The sequence below is a fragment of the Silurus meridionalis genome, chromosome 1 (genome assembly GCF_014805685.1).
Source record: "Silurus meridionalis isolate SWU-2019-XX chromosome 1, ASM1480568v1, whole genome shotgun sequence".
Lineage (NCBI taxonomy): Eukaryota > Metazoa > Chordata > Actinopteri > Siluriformes > Siluridae > Silurus > Silurus meridionalis.
The window spans coordinates 12,979,921-13,000,422 of NC_060884.1; the positions used below are offsets into that span (position 1 = coordinate 12,979,921).

Genomic DNA, 20,502 nt, shown 5'->3' on the forward strand with positions numbered 1-20,502 from the left:
TATGGTACAAAAATCTATATATTATCCACTTCAACCACCAGGTTGGGTATATACATATACTTACAGTAATTATAATTTATATTACCAGTATTATATCAATATTATAATTATTACTATAATAATTATCATTATTATATATTAATATTTTATAATTCAATATTATTATATATTACATATAATATAATCAATATTATTATATAATAACTCAATTCATTGTCTGTTGCAACAGACCTACGGTTCTACCATAAATGCCGGCTAACGATCTTAACTAGGGCTTATTTTCGGGTAGGGCTTATATTATGCGCACCTTGCAAAATCATGCTCAAGCTTATTTTCAGGGGTCTTATTTTTGGGGAAACATGGTAGGGTTTTTGTGAAGCAAAGCAGTGGAATAACAAAAGGTACATTACCTACTACTTCTAGGTATGCGATGATTTTTTACTTAGTTTGCTGTACATTTTCTTTCAGTTTGATATCAATGTTTGGGTTTTTTGTTGTATATTATCTGTCTATGCCTGTTGTTGATGTGACCTATTACCTTTTCCTGGCTTGTTCGCTATGACCTTAGCACTGTCCTCAATCCTGCACTTACATCAGCCTGTATGTGGTTCAACACCAAAATCAAAAATTGTTAAATGCAAAAACAACAAAATAATAAATGCATAAACAAACAAACAAACAAATAAACAAAAATTGAGCTTTCATGTTATGGATTATTCTTTTCTCTGTTTCTGCTATTTCTACTCAACAACAAACAAATAAATAAATAAACTTTCTTTTGTCTTCTCCCATTAGGGGTCGCCACAGCGGATCATCCGTATTCGTGATCCGCATGTTCGATATGGCACGTTTTTACGCTGGATGCCCTTTCTAACGCAACCCTCCCCATTTATCCGGGCTTGGGACCGGCACTAAAAGTGCACTGGCTTGTGCAACCCTAATGGATGGGGTTGGTTAAATAAATAAATAAATAAATAAATAAATAAATAAATAAATAAATAAAAAGGACACAGGCATACCATCCACTGATTTGAAGGTATTCCTCAGCCCTTTTTCATCCAATGGCTTTTGCAAAAAAAAAAAAAAAAATGTTAAGAAGATAATTAGCAGACCTGAAGGCATCTTGGATAAAAGGCCTATTAGACCTGATAAGAACTGAAGAAATTCATCTTTCTTCTGATTAGGGTCAGTGTGGATCCTGGCAACACTAGGAATAAGGCAGGAATGCACCGAGGATGGAAATACATTTCACTTCAGAGCACCATGCACACACATTCACAATCCTTTATTGACCATCAGGGGTAATCTCCATACTGGCAATCTAAATACTGTTTCTTGTTAAGTGGGAGAAAACTGGTGAACCCAGGAGGAACCCATGCAGGCACAGATAAAACATGTAAACACCACACCAGCGATGTAACCAAGTACAAATATATCAAAAGGAAAAATTGCAAGAAAGAGCATCAATCTGAGACTAGATCTGAGTAAGCAAGAGGTTGGTTTTTTTTTTATACTTTTCTGTGGCATCAATTTGTAGGACCACAAATTAAATTTTGGTATATCCTTACTAACTGCCTGGGCAAGAACTTTGAATGTATATGTTTATATTTTGGAAATTTGGAAACTTTTTCCTTTAAAATATCACTGAAAGGTAAAAAAACATGCATTAATCTCACTTAGATCTGTTATTAAACGATCTACAAATACACCATGCTGGCAAAGCTACTTTTAGATTCTTAGATATGTAAACAAATATGAATAAATTCAGATGAAATACATAATGTGTCCTAAATAATCCCACTGATTTTTTTTTTAGAAGGTTTGCATGTGAGTGGGATGTTTTTACTTTCATGTGATGCAGGCATGAGCCAACTTCATCAACATAACAGGAATAGGAACTGCATTCTTTAAAAACTGGCCCAAAAGTGTACTTTATGTAATGGTCCACAGATCCATATAGCCCACACAGACTAAATACAGTCCAGAAGGCAGCATGTATCTGCATTTTTCGAAAACAACATTTCATTTATTCAGAAATATATTTACCTATACATTAATGATATACATTTTTGTTACTCTTTAAATAAACATTCTACAATCATGTGCATGATCTTTCTGAAAAGTAACAATCCCAAATAATTAAAACCAGTCAAATATGATCAACACAAATATTATCACATGGCATTATATCTGATGTTTTACTCATTACTCTTGTTATAACTATAATAGTCGATTCCCTGATTAGGTAAAGGAACCCTTTGTTTTGAAATAATCACCTCCCCATCTTTCTCAGCCATACTCTCTATCTGAGACTTATTATATACTCGAGAGAATTAGTTCACGCTGAGAAACTGTATAAGTTCTATTTCTTCTTATTTGTTGTAATAAAAAAAATCTTATTAAAAATGTTCTAGAACACACATACTTCTGGTTCATATCCAAATAATGACAGAGCTCCAAATATTTGGACCACTAAACAGATAATTCAAAAAAATTGGCGCTGCGTTACACCTTTAGCTCCACAGGAAACTCAGGATAGAATGGGACTCCTGCAGGTGTGATGTGGCAGTGCTAGCTCCTGCACCACCATGATACCCAGAACAACAAATACTGTATTATTCTAAAAATAATCCTACTGTTGTCTACTTTAAGCAGAACCGAGTCAAGTTGGAACATTAATGAAAAGAGAGAAATTCAGAGCAAATTGTCATTAATGCTAGAGAAAAGGAACTTATTACCTTAATAAGTACATCACATCTACACTGGGAAAAAAAGTAAAGATTGTTTGCACAATCCTGTACCACCATTAAACATACTCACATGTGAGCGTGGCCTCTCACTGTAGGAGCGGAGGGAGACACTGCACTCCTGATCCTGCCCTCTGCCTCTTCTTCCAAAATCCCCCAGTGGCAGTAGCGTGTCCATGGAGCGACTCGTATACTGGTCCATGTAACCAAGAGGTGCTGTGTTCTGAGATAAGAGGTCTTGAATCTACACACAGATAATTACACAGATAAATACACACCAAATATTAGGTAAACAACACATTATTAGGTACACCAACCTTGGTGCAGTTTCTACACTGCATCAATTTTTTTATTAATCACTATACAATACTGTATAAGTAAACAATTCTCAATTTAGCACTTCTACTGATGTGTAAAAAAAACCTGACCTGTTAGTGTCATCTGTATATATCATACATTTTAGAAAACTCTGCCTATAATTCACACACCTAAGGGAGACTGAAACTACTCATGATTAACCACTTGATAGAGTGAAGTAGCAGAGAATAAAAGACACTACCAAATACAAACAAGCAACAACACCAGAGTCAAAGGGGGAAGGGATTCGCTCACTGGTTAAGGCATTGGACTTTGAACCAGAAGGTTGTGAGGTTGTGAAATCCCAGCACCACCAAACCAAGCTGCCACTGCTTGGCCCATTAAAGCAAGGTCCTAAAGCTTCAAACTTTTAAGTGCAATTGTTAGTCGCGCTGGACAACTAATAACTAAACTGTCAAATGCCATTCATGTAAATGTAATATAAACATATTTTAGAAGAAAAAAAAAGATTAAAAAGTAATAAGCTGGTTACATAAGTGTGCACACCCTTTGACTAATTTGTTTATTACTCTTTGAAAGCACCTTTATGCTAAAAATACAGCATTACCCATTTTCTGGGGGGAAATCAGCCAACCTAGCACATTTTGATTTGGTAATGTTATTCCATTATTCCTATTATTATATGCTTCAGACCTTTCAAGTGCAAGGGGGATCCCCTGTACCTTGTGTTATTTCACAAGTTATTTTGACTCTTAGTCCAAACCATTAATAATCAACTTCTGAAACCATTCCTTGCTGACTCGAAAGTGTGCCTTGCATCATTACTGTGAATTTAGTTGTTTGCTAATTATTGTGAAGTTTGTTAATTGCCATTTAAGGTGGAACAAAGTCTGCTATGGTTAATTCTAGTTTCCTGGTTTTTCAATCACTTAAGCCTGGAATTTTAGGTGGGTAGACTTTTTATATCCGCGATTTATAGCAGCTGTACCTGATAAATTGGACAAGTGCATGCAGGTATATGTTTGGTATTAATTAATTTTATGTAGTAATAGCATTACTGTAAACCCAGCCATTAGGGTTGCACAAACCCAGAGGTGGGTTTAAACTCTTCTAGAGAGTTTTTGATGTTTCTGATGAACATGAAGCTGGAAGTTGAAGAATTAATGATAAATGTCATCGGTGCTTATGCTCCACAAGTGGGTTGTGAAATGGAGGAAAGAGAAAAATTTTGGAGTGAGTTAGATGAAGTGGTAGAAGGTGTACCTAGGAAAGAAATATTGGTAATTTGAGCAGATTTCAATGGGCATGTTGGTGAAGGGAACAGAGGTGATAAGGAGGTGATGGGTAGGTATGGCCTTAAGGAGAGGAATGTGCAAAGGCAGATGGTTGTAGATTGTGATTAAAAAAAAGAATGGAATTGGCAGTGGTAAATACTTATTTTAAGAAGAACAAGGAGCATAGGGTGACGTATAAGAGTAGAGGAAGGTGCACACAGGTGGACTATGTTCTATGTAGGAGATAGAAGGAGATTGGAGACTGCAAGGTGTTGGCAGGGGACAGTGTAGCTAGACAGCATTGGATGGTGGTCTGTAGGATGGTTTTGGAAGTGAAGAAGAGGAGGAGGAGAGTAAGGCCTGAAAGAAGAATAAGATGGTGGAAACTGAAGGAGGAAGACTTTAGTGTAAGGTTCAGGGAAGACATCAGACAGGGGGTCGGTGGTGGTGAAGAGGTGCTGGACAATTGGGCAACTACTGAAGATGTGATAAGGGAGACAGATAGAAAGATACTTGGTGTGACATCTAGAAATAGAAACGAAGACAAAGAGAGTTGGTGTTGGAATGAGAAAGGGCAGGAAAGCATAAGGAGAAAGAGGTTAGCGAAACAGAATTGGGATCAGCAGAGAAATGAGGAAGTGAGAGCAGCGATTAAGAGGATGAAGAGTGAAAAGGACCAGATGTCATACCAGTAGAAGCATGGAGATGTTTAGGAGAGATGGCAGTGGAGTTTTTACCAAGATTGTTTAACAGGATTTTGAGAGAAGAGGTGACAATCTGTGAGCAACAGTATGGTTTTATGCTGAGGAAGAGCACCACAGATGCCTTATTTGCATTAAGAATGTTGATGGAGAAGTATAAAGAAGGTCAGAAGGAGTTGCATTGTGTGTTTGTGTATTTAGAGAAAGCATACTACAGGGTGCTGAGAGAGAAGTTGTAGTATTGTATGAGCAAGTCAGGTGCGGCAGAGAAGTATGTGAGGGACATGTATGAGGACAGTGTGACAGCAGTGAAGTGTGCAGTAGGAACAACAGACTGGTTCAAGGTGAAGGTGGGATTGCATCAAGGATCGGCTCTGAGCTGAGCTGGAGGTAGCAGAGTTGAAGATGCTGAGATTTTCATTGGGAGTGATGAGAATAGACAGGATTAGAAATGAGTTTATAAGAGGAACCACACATGTAGGACATTTTGGAGACAAGGTGAGAGAGCTTAGATTGAGATGGTTTGGACATGGGATATATTGGTAGGAGAAGTCTGAGGATGGAAAGGCCTAGGAGGAGATTTATGGGGGTGGTGAGGGAAGACGTGCAGGTAGTTGGTTTGAAAGAGGCAGATTTAAAGGACAGGGTAGTATGGAGATAGATATGCCACACTGTGGCGACCCCCAATGGGAGCAGCCAGAAGAAAAGCAATACTGTAACATTTACATAAGCATTTCTCAGGATTTCATGCTAAGAGTATTGTGTTGGGTCAACAAGGGTTTCCGAGTCGTGGAATGTTGTTTGCACTGACTAAAATCTAAAACATGGCAATTACTTTAAACTGGGAGAAGCTGTTGGACTTTGAAGGTGCTTCCTCATAGGGCCGCTCTGCGATGGAAGCAATTATTCTCTTCCTGTGGCCAAGTAGGCCAATTTTTAACACCTAGAAAACACAGGACACAAATTACATCAGGCCTAGTATTACTCAGTCAAATCTAGACCAATGTAAAAATTTCACAACAAGTTCACAAACCATTATTGACCAAAATAATTATAGACGGTCAGATATCAGTAGAAAATGTATCTTTATAATGTTATTTTTAAAATCAGCATCCAAAAAATAATGTGTAAGCTACAACTAAGTTAGAGGGAAATGTAAACCACTGTTACATTGACAATCTCCAACTCCCACAGATTCTTCACACACTCAAGTGTGCGATAGCCACTGGATAAAAAGTTGTGGAGATACTCCCCGAGACCTAGATTGTCCAGCCAGGAGGCCAGCGAGGTACTGCCATCACAACCCAGAGCTTTCACCTAAAGATTAAAATATTTACGAATAAAGTTGAATAATTAGCAAACATTCCAACTTTATATAAAATTATAAATGGTACCTTTGGTAGACTCTTTGCTGCATGAAGAATTTTCTTCCTGTGACCGGGGTCAGTGATGCCAATTTCTCTAAGGTCTTCATCTTCCATTACATTACTGCCCTGCACATTTTTATAAAATCCAATTTGTTAAACTAAATTACATCTGTGTAACTTAACCAGTTATTTCAAAGACGATTAATTTATTTCTGTTATTAAACTAATTTAATTATAGAGTAATAGTGATGATTTGTTGTTTGCCAAACAGTCACCTACATCAATGGTATTTATGTTCATTCGTGGAACTAGTCAGATGGACATTAGAGACTCACCATGAAGCGCAGGTCATCAAATCCATTTAGAAGCAGCTTACTCTCATACTGAGGAAAGCCCACGTGTTCCAACCACTCCCCCACTGATTGCTCGAGCACACGGCTTCCTGCAGCATCTGCTGAGAGAGGGAGGCGTTTGAGCAATGAGAAGCCATTCAGCCGGTAGCAGCGGCACTCAGAGGCCGAGACATGGCACTGCCACATCATCTTCGGCCAGCAGAGCCACGGACAACAGCAGCAGCACGGCACGATCCAGGCTTGGTTGAGGGGCCACCAAAAGCAGGGGCCCGCAAAAATAGAGATGAAAAGGAGCCCTTGTTGTTGGATGGAGGGCAAAGGAGGTAGAGATCTGTAGGTAGTCCTTTTTGAAGAGTGGCTTCAAGGAAGCAAGTCCAGTCTCGAAAGATAATTTGGCATTGTCCATCTAAAGCGAAGAAATATAGAGGGGCAATGCATACATAGTTCACTCCTTTTTACTTGATTCTAACTATTTGGTCTTAAAGGGGAGAGGGTTAGTGTTGTGAATGGAAGATCAGAATGTGCTCAGGGAACCTTGCGCTGCAGCAAGATCATCACACCCACAGTGAGCTACAAAGAGGCAGCAAACTCCTTGATATGCATATGTTCTTTTCTTAGAAGCAACAACCTTCTAGATTGCAAGTCTCAAGCAAACCTATCTGGTGGTCTGTTAAACAATGAAAAAAATGTCTTTTTCTGTGACAGAGGACTTTGCGTTATCCAAAAAAAAATTTTATTAATGCATTTTCCTACATACTATTATCTGTCTATTATCAGACAGAATGCTCTAAAAATCACTGGGTAATGATGTAATTGAGCTACATTGCCAAATGCCTAGAGACATGATACTATTTGCATTATGTCTGCTCATCTTGAAGATGAAATCCATGTCACATTTCCCATCGATTCATAATTCCTTAATCAATTAGAAACCTTTCAGTGTTGCATATATAGGCAATGCCAAATTAGCCAGCTCCCGATGACGACTGCTTTCTCTTCACTGCAATCCAAATGCTACTGGTCCTTCTTGGCTTATATGCACTCCGGTGGTCTAGCATGCCAGAGCAGAGCACATCATCAAAGCAGGCAGAGGCAAACCATGATCCAGCAGAATGCAGGTGAGCTTGAATGATAGACAGATAGCCCCATTAGAAAACCTTGCAGGTGGTTTCTTCTCTTCCCCTGAGCTCTGTCCTTGCCTGTCGTTCCTAAAGGTGCTGCTCTTGGGACCAGGCTTAGCTGCATCCCCAATTCAGGTGGCGCACAGTCCCAATGGCAGCTGCAATCACCACTCACAAAGCAAAACATCCAGATGATACACTCCTCCTCCCGAAACCCCCCAGCAGCTCTGTCCTTCCTTGGCTGCAGTAAACAATCCCTTGCTGTGGAAGTGCCCTCATCCTAATCCTGTTTTTGCAATTGTGTTTCCCTTGTTCCTTCTCTTGCTTCTTTTGTGAGCGTTCCTTCTTGTCTCTCTTCCTTGCGCTCTCTCTCATTGACACTGACTTGTCTGCAAGCACTGCAGGGCTGCCATATGCTGGTGATGCTGTGTGCCGCTGCACAGCATATACACGTTCTATCCCCCCCCTCCCTTTCCTTTACTGTCTCTCTGTTTCTCACACACGCTCCCTCTCACAGTCTTTTTCTCTCTTTTCCACAATCAATCCCCAACCCCTCTCTCCTTCTCTCTCAGTGCCCCCCTCTCTCTCTTTCCACTCACCATGCTGATTAAAATTGCACGCAGGCACTCTGATCTTGCTGGTGCAGAAAGGACATCATCAGAGGCAGAAGCAAAAGATAGACAAAACCCAAATCACAAACGAGCATGCCAGGATCAGCCGGAGAATAGAGAAAAAACAAGGGGAGTAATGTTGAGGTTATTTGTTTCTGCCCCAATGCACACTTAAGTGCTTCTAGGGTTTGTGCACTGTCCCTATGAAAAATTAAACCACCACCAAGGCATACACCATGGTACAGTACTAAGGGGAATTACATCTATGAACATTACACTGTGCCTCTGAGTGCTGAGGCTGTATGTTAAATCTTAAAGTCAGCAAAATGGACAAGCACACACACACACACACACACACACACACACACACACACACACACACATTTGTCTTTCTATCCAGTCCTTTGACATAGGTTCTAATGCAGCTAATTAAAGCTATGCCAATACCTTTGCTTAACCCTAACTGTAACACCACACACACACACACACACACACACACACACACACACACACACACACACACACACACACACACACGCACACGCACAAGCACACGCACAAACACACACACACACACACACACACACACACACACACAGGCACAAACACACACACACACACACACACACACACACACACACACACACACACACATTTCTCTTACTATCCAGTCCTTTGAGGAGCTTCCTTTGACATAGGTTCTAATGCAGCTAATTAAAACCTGTAACACCACACACACACACACACACACACACACACACACACACACACACACACACACACACGCACTTTGAAAAGGAATTATGACATTTCCACATCATGCCAGCAGAGGTCATGCACATTTGCATTTATATTTACAGCAATTAGCAAATACCCTTTTGTAAAATGGCTTAAATAAGTGCTTTGTATTTTTTTTTTTTTTTTTTATCAAAGATAATATCATGATAGTTCACTAGGTCAGGCCAGTAAGAATATCACCAAGCTGAAACCCTGTAGGGGTAGGCTGGGTCACCCCCTCCACACTTCAAGCATAACCTCTACTGACCATGCTCACTTCCAGGTCACTTTCTGAACTTTCTGAACCATTTACATTGTGCTGCTTGTATTATGTGACCCTTGACTAATCATTTTAACTTTGCTTGTTTGTATTTGACTTTAGGTCTGTGAATGTTAGAGGTATAAAAAAAAACATTGCCTATTTAATAACACTGTTTATTGGATATTAAAACCTCTTCATACAAATCTTACAATTTAAAGTTTCTACTTGTAAAAAAGACTTTGGCTATGGATCCAGTGCTGGTTGGATTCAGGTACCCGGGAGCTCATGCTAAACAATTCACACATTTTTAGTCTATAGTGAAGAAATTGAGTTGAGTTACCACGGCAGTGCAATTTTCTTGACAGAGATCTTCCATTGTTTTATTTATTTCTCTTGTCCAATTATAGTGTTCTGTAATGATACAAACCCTATATAGATTTGAAGGTCTATTAGGTAGTACAGGAACCACATCATGGCCATGTTTATGATAACAAGTTTCCTCATAATCTGTTTTTTCTAGCAAATTTTGACCAAATGAAAATACCAAAAGTCATGGATTTTTTAAGTCCCTAAAACACAGAATATTGTATTACTTTTCCCTCACATACTAAAAAAATTTTCAAAGAGACCTAATGTTTATAAAATTCCCATAACCCAGGGGTGTCCAGAGTCCTGCTTTAGATCCAAATACAAAGCCTGTGGCTTTTCTATTATAATTTTTTCTGACAACACCTGCACACTCATTTACAGAATTAGGGTTAATCATTGCTACTGACAAAACTTGTCAAAGTCTCTTGTCAACGTACTGATACACACTTTTGTACCACATTTGAAAACTATGAATACCTAGCAATAGTGCACAAGTTTAGCTATAGCATGTCTGTCTTTCTGTTCTTTGTAAACAAGGTACTTGACTTGGAAAACACCAAAGAGAACAGCCTGTTTGTGAATCTTTATTTGATGTCTATCAACCTATATCAGCCACAAACCATGAAGGAATTGTATTGGCTTTTAGGATCTGACAGTCAACTCAATGCTTGCCAAATGGGTCCTGTTATTCAGATTAGGATTCATGCTCACCAGAATCTAAAACATTAAAGCTGATGTACTGTTACAAACCCATGATGGAAATCTTGAATCTTAGGTTTTACAGATAATAATGAATTTAGCTTGTAACATAACACTTATCAAAAAAGAGATCATTAACAACATTAATTAACAAGAAGAATCCATACTCCTCTAATACTCCTGGATTTAATTATTTGTATGAATGGCAATTTAATTAATTATGATCATCATGGTAGTAAGGAAAGGATTAACTTAGAAATTTAACTTACAAAATTAAATTCCAGTGGCTTTTACTTGAATATTGAATAGTGACTTTCCTATGTCTAAGCATATTCCCCATTCAGGACCCAGCGCCACCCCCCACACCCCCACCACTCATGGGACTTACACCTATTTCATTATTGTATGATCTGCCACTTTTTCTGTGGTCTGGAAAACCTTCAGAAAAGCTCACAGTTTTACAGTCCCACAGCATGAACAGCCCTGAGAGATGAATAGTCCTATGGGACTATTTGAAGAGCAAAGTTCAATGCTGAAGAGCCACATAGATAACACCCACAGTTGACCAGGGCAGATGGGGAGACTGGGTAAGATGGGACTTTATATACCTTGAAGTCAGACTTCCACTGAAAAATCTAGGTACAACATATTATACTGCTCAATCTCCTAAAAACAGTGGCAGACACCTTTAGGGCAGACCAGCATACATCATTTGCAGCCTGCACAATTCCATGCCCTGGGGTATATAATGAACTGGATGGCATATGGTCCAGATGATTCTTTTGGTCCTGGATCCCAGCAGAGGATATTCTGGCTTCCAGATTGATCAGAAACTTTCATAATGAACATCTAGACTAGCCTTGGTGAACAGACATCTCAGCTTTGGGAGCGGCCTGTTAAAGAGGGGGGCAGGGACAGTACACATAGAATAACTCAAAACATTGCCTGTTTTACGGATTTGTTAATTCTTCATCTGTGTCTCTGTTCACACATGCATACACACACACACACACACACACACACACACACACACACACACACACACACACACACACACAATTAGATGGCTGTGCAACCATACCATTTCCCCCAAAAAACTAACATTAAAGCCTTAAAAACCAAAGGAAGCCTTATAATATGTTTCTTAAGCAGTGCTGATGTTTGCAGCATTCTGTAGACAACACGGAAGAGATGGTGAAATATTCTAATCCCTGTGTTAAACACGAATATGCATGAAAGTAGAGATAATCAGCCAAAAGGAGGGTAATCATGTGTGCTTTCAGTCTGTCTGAACAGTGCTCACAACTTCATAAGCGTGAATATTATCTCAAAATACGATCAGTACAACACTCGTTTTTTCATATTATTCTAATTCAGGTGCCCCGTTTAATACAAACACCTGAGCACATTTTTGGATTCATATATGAGTAAACAGTTATCAATAATAATTTACTAACACATACTTAATTACCTACTTACTTCCTATGCTCTCTATAAAATAACAATGCTGTGACTTGAAAGTATACATGACACTTTAACAATAAAAGCATAGCGTTAATGTAGACTAAATGAAAATTTTATTTATTTATTCAATTATGCCTAAATTGCGAACTTCCGAGAAACAACAATTACGGAGACATTCCTACAGTGACAGATATGATAGTAATATGCTAGTAATAATGGAGCATTAAGAATTCCTCAAATCCCACAAAATAGATTTAATAATGTGTTTAATAAACAATAATCACATTTATTCCTGCATTGCCCTAGCCATATCTGTACAACTGTAGCAGCATCACTCCAGAAAAAAAAGCATTTCAAATTCACCCATTTATAGGTATAACTTTGGGACATAGCATGAGTACAGGAAGCTTGAGGCCTAATTACCCTGGGCCACAGGCATGATGAGTACTGCTGTATAATTAGGCCACTTCATATTAAACCAGGTCAAGCCATTAATTTTATATCACATGGTGACTATCGGTATAAAAAATGCTGGACACACAAAGTGAGTTGAACAGGATATGGATAAATGACAGCCATGCAAAAGTTGTACAATGTATATAGAAATGTGTTAAATAACGTGCAAATATTGATTATTTTGATCTGTAAGTAACTGAAATATCAACGTGTATTTCTGTCTAAACAATTTGCTTTATTTTGAACAATCTGAGCAAATGCAATGATATGAAACTATACAGTCTACAGAAGTCTACAGCTTCTTTAATCTGAGTTTTGTTTGAGGAGGAGACAGATGCTTTGTCCTTGTCTCTCTGTGGTGTAATATTACCTGCTAGCTGGTACTCTTTGGAGAGTTTGATGCCACGGTCAATTAATGTCATGATCTTCTCAATCTGGTGGAGTATAATGACAGGGACATAGTCAGTTTTATATATATATATATATATATATATATATATATATATATATATATATATATATATATATATATATATGTATCTTTGACAGATTGCAAAACATATTAACTTAAGAGAAGTACAGGTTTCCCCCATCCAAGCTCATTACAATCAATGGATTTGAATTGGGATATTCTTTTACACCAACCATTAGAGAAACATTAAATGTAAGTGGTCTAATTTTTTACTTAATAAATTCACGAATGGCTAAAGATCAAATAAAAAAGCATTTTAGAAAATGTTTCCTTAGTAAAAAAAAAAAAACACTTGCTTTTAATAGGCAACATTTAACTAGAGAAATAAAATATGTAAATGTTCCAGAAGTGATATTAGAGGTCCCAAAACTCTGCTCTTTGCTAGTGGCATCAAAAAGGTCCTGGATTCATTTAGCATTCACATTGTGACACCAAGGCTAAAATGGAAGATGCCCAGAATCTTTAACAACTCTTCACATTTTCCACTCCAAATTAATCTACTTGCATTCCATATTGGATCACCCACCCCATGGCCATATATCATCACAGTTTATATAGATGAAAAAATCAGGGCAGCTCCTACTGCAAATGCGAAAGTTAGATAACCCTTTCTTTGTGCAGAGTTGTTTTGTACATTTTAAATAAGATTAGCATTTTTACCTAGCCAAATAAATGAACAAATGATTTAATTTAGTGATCATATGGTTTGAGACAGAACAGAATACACATTAGGTAATTAACATATTAAATAAAACAATATTAAAGGGACAGGTCTATATCTGCTTTAAGGAAGTGACTAGGCACCTGTTCACTTCATAAAATCTGCATGATTTAAAAGATGATATGCTTTTACTCTATTCAGTATCCTCCAAAAGTATTGGAACAGCAAGGCTAAGGACATTTTTGCATTGTCGTGTTGGCTAGGCCCAATGGTTGTGCATTGGTTTTTATCAATTTTCCTTCTGTTCTCAGCTTCACAATTTAATTCAATGAATTTTTATTTGTATAGCGCTTTTAAGAATGAACACTGTCTCAAAGCAGCTTTACACATATAATGTGGTGATAATAATGAATAAGAAGTTCTTTATAAGTGTAAGTTTGTCCCTGATGAGCAAGCCGGTGGCAACTGTGGCGAGGATAAACTCCCCGAGATGGCAATGACATTCTTCCATAGACATCACTATGGTCTTCATGTGTTTTTTTTTTTTCAGCAAAATCCAGCATAGGCAAACCCAGCAAATTAACAAAGAGTAGAAATTGCAGCTTTTAATCCAACAATGTATAGCTGGCCAACCGAAAACATGTCAGTCTCATGTTGTTTGAACAAATTGTGCTTTAATTTAAAAGGTGCCATGTTCTAAGTTGTTCATAAAATAGAAAATGAATAGTGAAAATCTGACATTTTATCTTTTGCTTGCAAAAATCCAAATGTATTTTAGTTTATAGCTCTATCAGAGAAAAAAGCCTTGCTGGCTCAATACTTTCAGAAGGTACTATACAGGTGCCTCCTATTGAAATTGATTATATATAATCCAATATTTTATTTCCAAACTGAATTTCCAGCAAGATTTGTAACTTGAAGGGAAAGATTTAAGTATAGAATGAATCTATTAACAAAGTGTTATGCATCATAAAAACTTTACATTTCAACAACTAACATTACTTCCTGAACTTTTCCAGAAACCAACTATTGATTCAGACCAGCACAGCTTTTGTTAGAGCACCTAGATAGGCAGAATGACTCACCTTCTCCCAAACATCTTTCATTCTACATTTTCATGCACAAATGTTTGCCCAGACTTGTGTGAGAAGCAGAAACTGCTACAAAAAATAAAATTTATCTGGCGAACAGCTTGGATCATAGAGGTGGCCACAATTGTCCAGGCAAATGCTAGGCGACAAGTCATAGGCAAATGGCGTCAAAATGCAGCGCTGGTGTACAGCCATTTGCTGAACTTTATTTTAACAGACTACAACAGGCAAAACCATACTGAGTGCCAGTGTAAGTACAGAAGAAGGCATCCCATCTTGTGTGGGCAGAACAACATAAAAAAAAGTAAGTCTATTTTCAATAATGCGGAGGTAAGAACCAGAATTTGAGCCTAAAGAGCAGACGTGTTTAGTGTGAACTGTGTAGGCCAGTGACCCAATAAAGATAAATAATAAGGGAAAATATTAGAGTATCTGAAACTGTTTTTTTTTTTTTTTTTACAAGACTTGTAGTTTCACCAAAAGATTCCAGGAACATGAAACTCAACCTTATCAATCACCTGTCAGATGAGGTGGCATGGAATTTTGCAAAACAATTGTGTAACTCTTCAGTATTGCAGCAACTGAGATATCCAATTATTTTCACATGGTGCAACATTTCTGTGCAATGGATGCAGCATTTTGTAGTATTCATATTCATGCCCTGGTGAATTTTATCCTGTTACACAGTATAATGATGATGATAGTTTTGCTTGCGATAAGGAACGTGCATGTACTATTTACTGCATGCATGTACAAACATTAAACCCTCGAATCACAACACTGTGCTTTATTATATTAAACGCTGGAGTATTTCTCTCCTATTAGCCTATTTGAATACACCATCTAATATTTTCATTATATTTTGTCATTTTTATGATATTATTACCAAATCAAGATTGAATAACAAGAGATTACTTTTTAACTGTACAAAATATTATACATATACAGACATTATATATTATGCACTGTATATGGTATACGCATAAATAATTATTCTGAAATAATACAACCATTAAAGTCAAATATTACTCTTTTACAGAAAAAATTGTTTAGAAATATATATATATTTTTATATATATTATTGTTATCTTGAACCAGGACAAGGCAAAAGAATAGTAATAAAGAATGTGTATTAAGAAAAAGCAGTAAAACATTAGTTGTAGACCTAAACCTTAAAGTTCCCAGGCTTTAAAAAAAAAAGAAATTGTTTCTGCAGAGCCAGCAATAAGGAGCATCTCACAAGGTCCATGCTAATGAGAGAAGATGTGAGAGCCAGCAGTAAAAAAAAATGTAACGAGGAGGGGTAATAAAGATTTAATGTTGGACTGGCTTATGTGCCAGAAAGGTAACAAGATTATGGGTCCGAAGACTAACCGCAGTCTCAAGTAATGGATTGATGTCATAGAATCGTCTTACTAAAGCACTGTCAAAGCTGAATGTATTTACAGCCCAACTGAAGACTATGCTGTAGTCTTTGTGGAATAAAATAAAGATGATAAATAAGATAAATAAAGATGATTAAAGAGAGGGTTTTTGTTATGTTTAACTCATTATAACAGTTTTCTGGTATCGACATAGATCTATACTGAACAAAATTATAAATGCAACACTTTTGTTTTTGCCCCCATTTTTCAAGATCTAAGACTTTTTCTATGTACACAAAAGGCGTATTTTTCTCAAATATTGTTCACAAATCTGTCTAAATCTGTGTTAGTGAGCACTTCTTCTTTGCCGAGATAATCCTTCCACCTCACAGGTGTGGCATATCAAGATGCTGATTAGACAGCATGATTAGTGCACAGGTGTGCCTTAGGCTGGCCACAATAAAAGGCCACTCTTAAATGTGCAGTGTATTGGGGGTCCGAAAACCAGTCAGTATCTGGTGTAGCCAACATTTTGTCTCATGCGTTTTGCCCTGTACAGTGAAAACCCGGGATTCATCTGTGAAGAGAACACATCTCCAAAGTGCCAGACACCATCGAATTAGTATTTGCCCACTCAGGTCGGTAACGACAACGAACTGCAGTCAGGTCGAGACCCCGATTAGGACGACGAGCATGCAGATGAGCTTCCCTGAGACGGTTTCTGACAGTTTGAGCAGAAATTATTTGGTTATGTAAACCGATTGTTGCAGCAGCTGTCTGGGTGGCTGGTCTCAGACAATCTTGGAGGTGAAGTTGCTGAATGTGGAGGTCCTGGGCTGGTGTGGTTACATGTGGTCTGCGGTTGTGAGGCCAGTTGGATGTACTGCCAAGTTCTCTGAAACACCTGTGGAGACGGCTTATGGTAGAGAAATGAACATTAAATTCATGGGCAACAGCTCTGGTGGACATTCCTGCTTGTATGCCCCCTCAAAACTAGTGCTGTGATAAAACTACACATTTAAGAGTGGCCTTTTATTGTGGCCAGCCTACGGCATACCTGTGCAATAATCATAGTGTCTAATCAGCATCTTGATATGCCACACCTGTGAGGTGGATGGATTATCTCGGCAAAGGAGAAGTGCTCACTAACACAGATTTAGACTGATTTGTGAACAATAATCGAGAGAAATATGCCTTTTGTGTACATAGAAAAAGCCTTAGATCTTTGAGTTCAGCTTGTGGAAAATGGGGGCAAAAACAAAAAAGATATATATATACAGTTTATATATAGTCAAATTCACACATCACTTATGTGGTAATTTGTGCTTAAACTTGTGCAGGTCTTGCAAATCACTGCATCAACATTGAACATGAAGCTAGAGTTAATGCTAAATAAGTTAAATCTGTTGGTGTCCTAGCAGCCTATAGCATCAAAATTTGAATAACCATATTCATTTTATTGTCCTACCTCTATCTCCCTCCCAGGCAAATGTGCATTTAAACCTGCATGGGAAATGGCACTAAGGGTCTATTGTAAAAACAGGATGTCATTGAGAACCGGACACTCCACCCCTGTCCAGCCGAACAAAACAAAGCTTTCAAAGAGCAATGTTTTGTTGCTTTGGTCATACCTTAGTTTCAGTTGTGTGTAAAGGTGTTCACAGAGCCCCCTTTAATACGCTGAATATGAGAATTATTTTTACATGATACTCCTCTTATGCATGCTACGAATTTGATTGGTAGTAATGCCTGAAGGCATAGAATTATATTGAATTTACATAAAATTTTACAAAATTTTTTATAAAAGTATTATCTAAATCATATTAGACTCTCATACATATTTATCAACAGGTTCACATTTTATTTTCATTCACAGAGATGGGAATGAGGAAGCACACTGAAGCACCGACTCAAACCCATCAGGGAAGCAAGGAAAATGGAGAGGAGGAAAGGGAAAGTAAATGCACTAAGCGTGGGTTGACCCTTTGGAAGATGCCTGAGAAAATGTGGAATGACAGCTTAGATCCAATTAGCCTGGTTCACCACAGCCTGTGTGGAGAATCATGAAGGAACAATGGACTCAGCCTGGCACTTGCACTGCTTTGCTTTCCATACGTCTTCCAGACTTCCATTCTTCTGTCATCCTCTTTTCACACCTACTTCTCCCTGTCTCATATGTTAACCCTTTGTTTTATTATTCCCCGAACTGAACATGCTCACCTCTTCCCTGTCAGCAGTGCGTGTGGATGGCCGATCCATTTGTGTCCTCTTCATCCTGCCCTTTGCCAACAATTTTGTCCTTTCACCCAGAGCCATATGCTGAACAAAAGGAACCAATAAGTCTGAATCTGACTTGGAAAGGCTGCGAGAAAGCTTTGCATGCCCACATGGCTGCCTCCTGGCCTGCATTGAAGACTCAGGTGAGTGAATAGATCCATCTTTAGTCTGCCCCTCAGCGGTGACTCTAATATTGGTGTCCAGAAGTAGGGTGGACATCGCTGGAAAGAGATTTGGTCCTTGCTTTAAGGTTTAACTAGACAAATGGAACCAGTATTAGCTGACAAATCCGAGAGAGTGTTGAGCCTTCCTTTCCTATTGTTGTATTCTTGCAAGTTGCATAGTTGTAGGAATGTTTTGGAAAAGATGAACATGAGGTTGCCTTTGTCTGCCTCTGTTCTCACGGTCCACCCACAGATTCTGTGCTTTTGCCCTCCCCATAGTGAGACGTTACAAAACATTTGTAAACAGCTATTTCCTGCCTTTCCCATTATGACTTTTAGCAATTTCTATGCCCACATCTACTTTTTTAACTGAGTATGGTCTCCTTAACCTCACAAAATCAAACTTATATTTAACCATTCAAACAAATTTTGCAGTCTGAAACATGACATTTGTAAGAAATCCTATTAAAGCCAAAACATTGTTAATTATTGTTATGTGTCTTCAACCATTTTTTTAAAAGATAGTATATATGTGCAGAGTTTCTACTTCATATATGTATAGATATTTATATACTGTATCTCACAAAAGTGAGCACACCCATTTCAGCAACTATTTTAGTATATCTTCTTAAGGGACAAATATTGTACTAAAGACATTAAACTTGGATATATATTTTAGAGTGGTCAATGTGCAGACCTGAAACCTATTGAGCACATGTGGCGCATCCTCAAGTGGAAGGTGGAGAAGCGCCATGTGTCTAACATCCAGCAGCTCCGTGATGTCATTATGAAGGAGTGGAAGAGGATTCCAGCAACAACCTGTGCAGCTCTGGTGAATCCCATACCCAGGTGGATTAAGACAGTGCTAGATAACAATGGTGCTCACACAAAATATTGACACTTTGGACACCGTTTTAACATTTTTACTTAGGGTGCACTCACAGCTATGTAGACAATAATGGCTATATATTGAGTCAACATGTTTAATAAGTGTTATAAAGTGTTTAATAATGGACATTGTCACAGAAGAGCTTTACAGAAGTAAATAGATAACAAATATGAATTTATAGTTAGCTCCTACGTACATGCTATATGTGAGATTTAGCATTACTGTGTACAGCTGTGGAAGAAAAATAACTTACAATCTCAGTATTTAATATTACAATAAAAATATTTATTTCTATGCATTTCTAAGAGCTATATACAGTGAGGAAAATAAGTATTTGAACACCCTGCTATTTTGCAAGTTCTCCCACTTAGAAATCATGGAGGGGTTTGAAATTGTCATCGTAGGTGCATGTCCACTGTGAGAGACATAATCTAAAAAAAAATCCAGAAATCACAATATATGATTTTTAAACTATTTATTTGTATGATACAGCTGCAAATAAGTATTTGAACACCTGTCTATCAGCTAGAATTCTGACCCTCAAAGACCTGTTAGTCTGCCTTTAAAATGTCCACCTCCACTGCATTTATTATCCTAAATTAGATGCACCTGTTTGAGGTCGTTAGCTGCATAAAGACACCTGTCCACCCCATACAATTAGTAAGAATCCAACTACTAACATGGCCAAGAGCAAAGAGCTGTCCAAAGACACTAGAGACAAAATTGTACACCTCACCAAGGCTGGAAAGGGCTATAGGGAAATTGCCAAGCAGCTTGGTGAAAAAAGGTCCACTGTTGGAGCAATCATTAGAAAATGGAAGAAGCTAAACATGACTGTCAATCTCCCTCGGACTGGGGCTCCATGCAAGAGCTCACCTCTTGGGGTCTCAATGATCCTAAGGAAGGTAAGAAATCAGCCCAGAACTACACGGGAGGAGCTGGTCAATGACCTGAAAAGAGCTGGGACCACCATTTTTAAGGTTACTGTTGGTAATACACTAAGACATCATGGTTTGAAATCATACATGGCACGGATGGTTCCCCTGCTTAAACCAGCACATGTCC

At 38.1% G+C, this 20,502-nt stretch overlaps 1 protein-coding gene across 6 annotated transcripts in view; it reads right to left on the minus strand.

Moving 5' to 3' along the window:
- Positions 1-18,775, minus strand: part of anks1ab (ankyrin repeat and sterile alpha motif domain containing 1Ab) — a 31,608-nt gene extending 12,833 nt beyond the window's left edge. For 4 of the 6 annotated variants that reach the window (XM_046849227.1, XM_046849218.1, XM_046849236.1 and 1 more), the window contains exons 1-7: positions 18,328-18,775; positions 12,890-12,953; positions 6,743-6,861; positions 6,435-6,533; positions 6,211-6,357; positions 5,876-5,983; positions 2,821-2,991 (exon numbers count right to left, since the gene is read on the minus strand). In XM_046849227.1, coding sequence (XP_046705183.1) covers positions 2,821-2,991; positions 5,876-5,983; positions 6,211-6,357; positions 6,435-6,533; positions 6,743-6,861; positions 12,890-12,953; positions 18,328-18,603 — 984 coding nt within the window. In that variant the 5' untranslated portion in view covers positions 18,604-18,775. Of the gene's footprint in view, positions 1-2,820; positions 2,992-5,875; positions 5,984-6,210; positions 6,358-6,434; positions 6,534-6,742; positions 7,167-12,889; positions 12,954-18,327 lie in introns of those variants that run through there. The other 2 variants (XM_046849209.1, XM_046849245.1) reach the window with 2 other exon arrangements.
- Between the last annotated feature and the right edge of the window lie 1,727 nt (positions 18,776-20,502).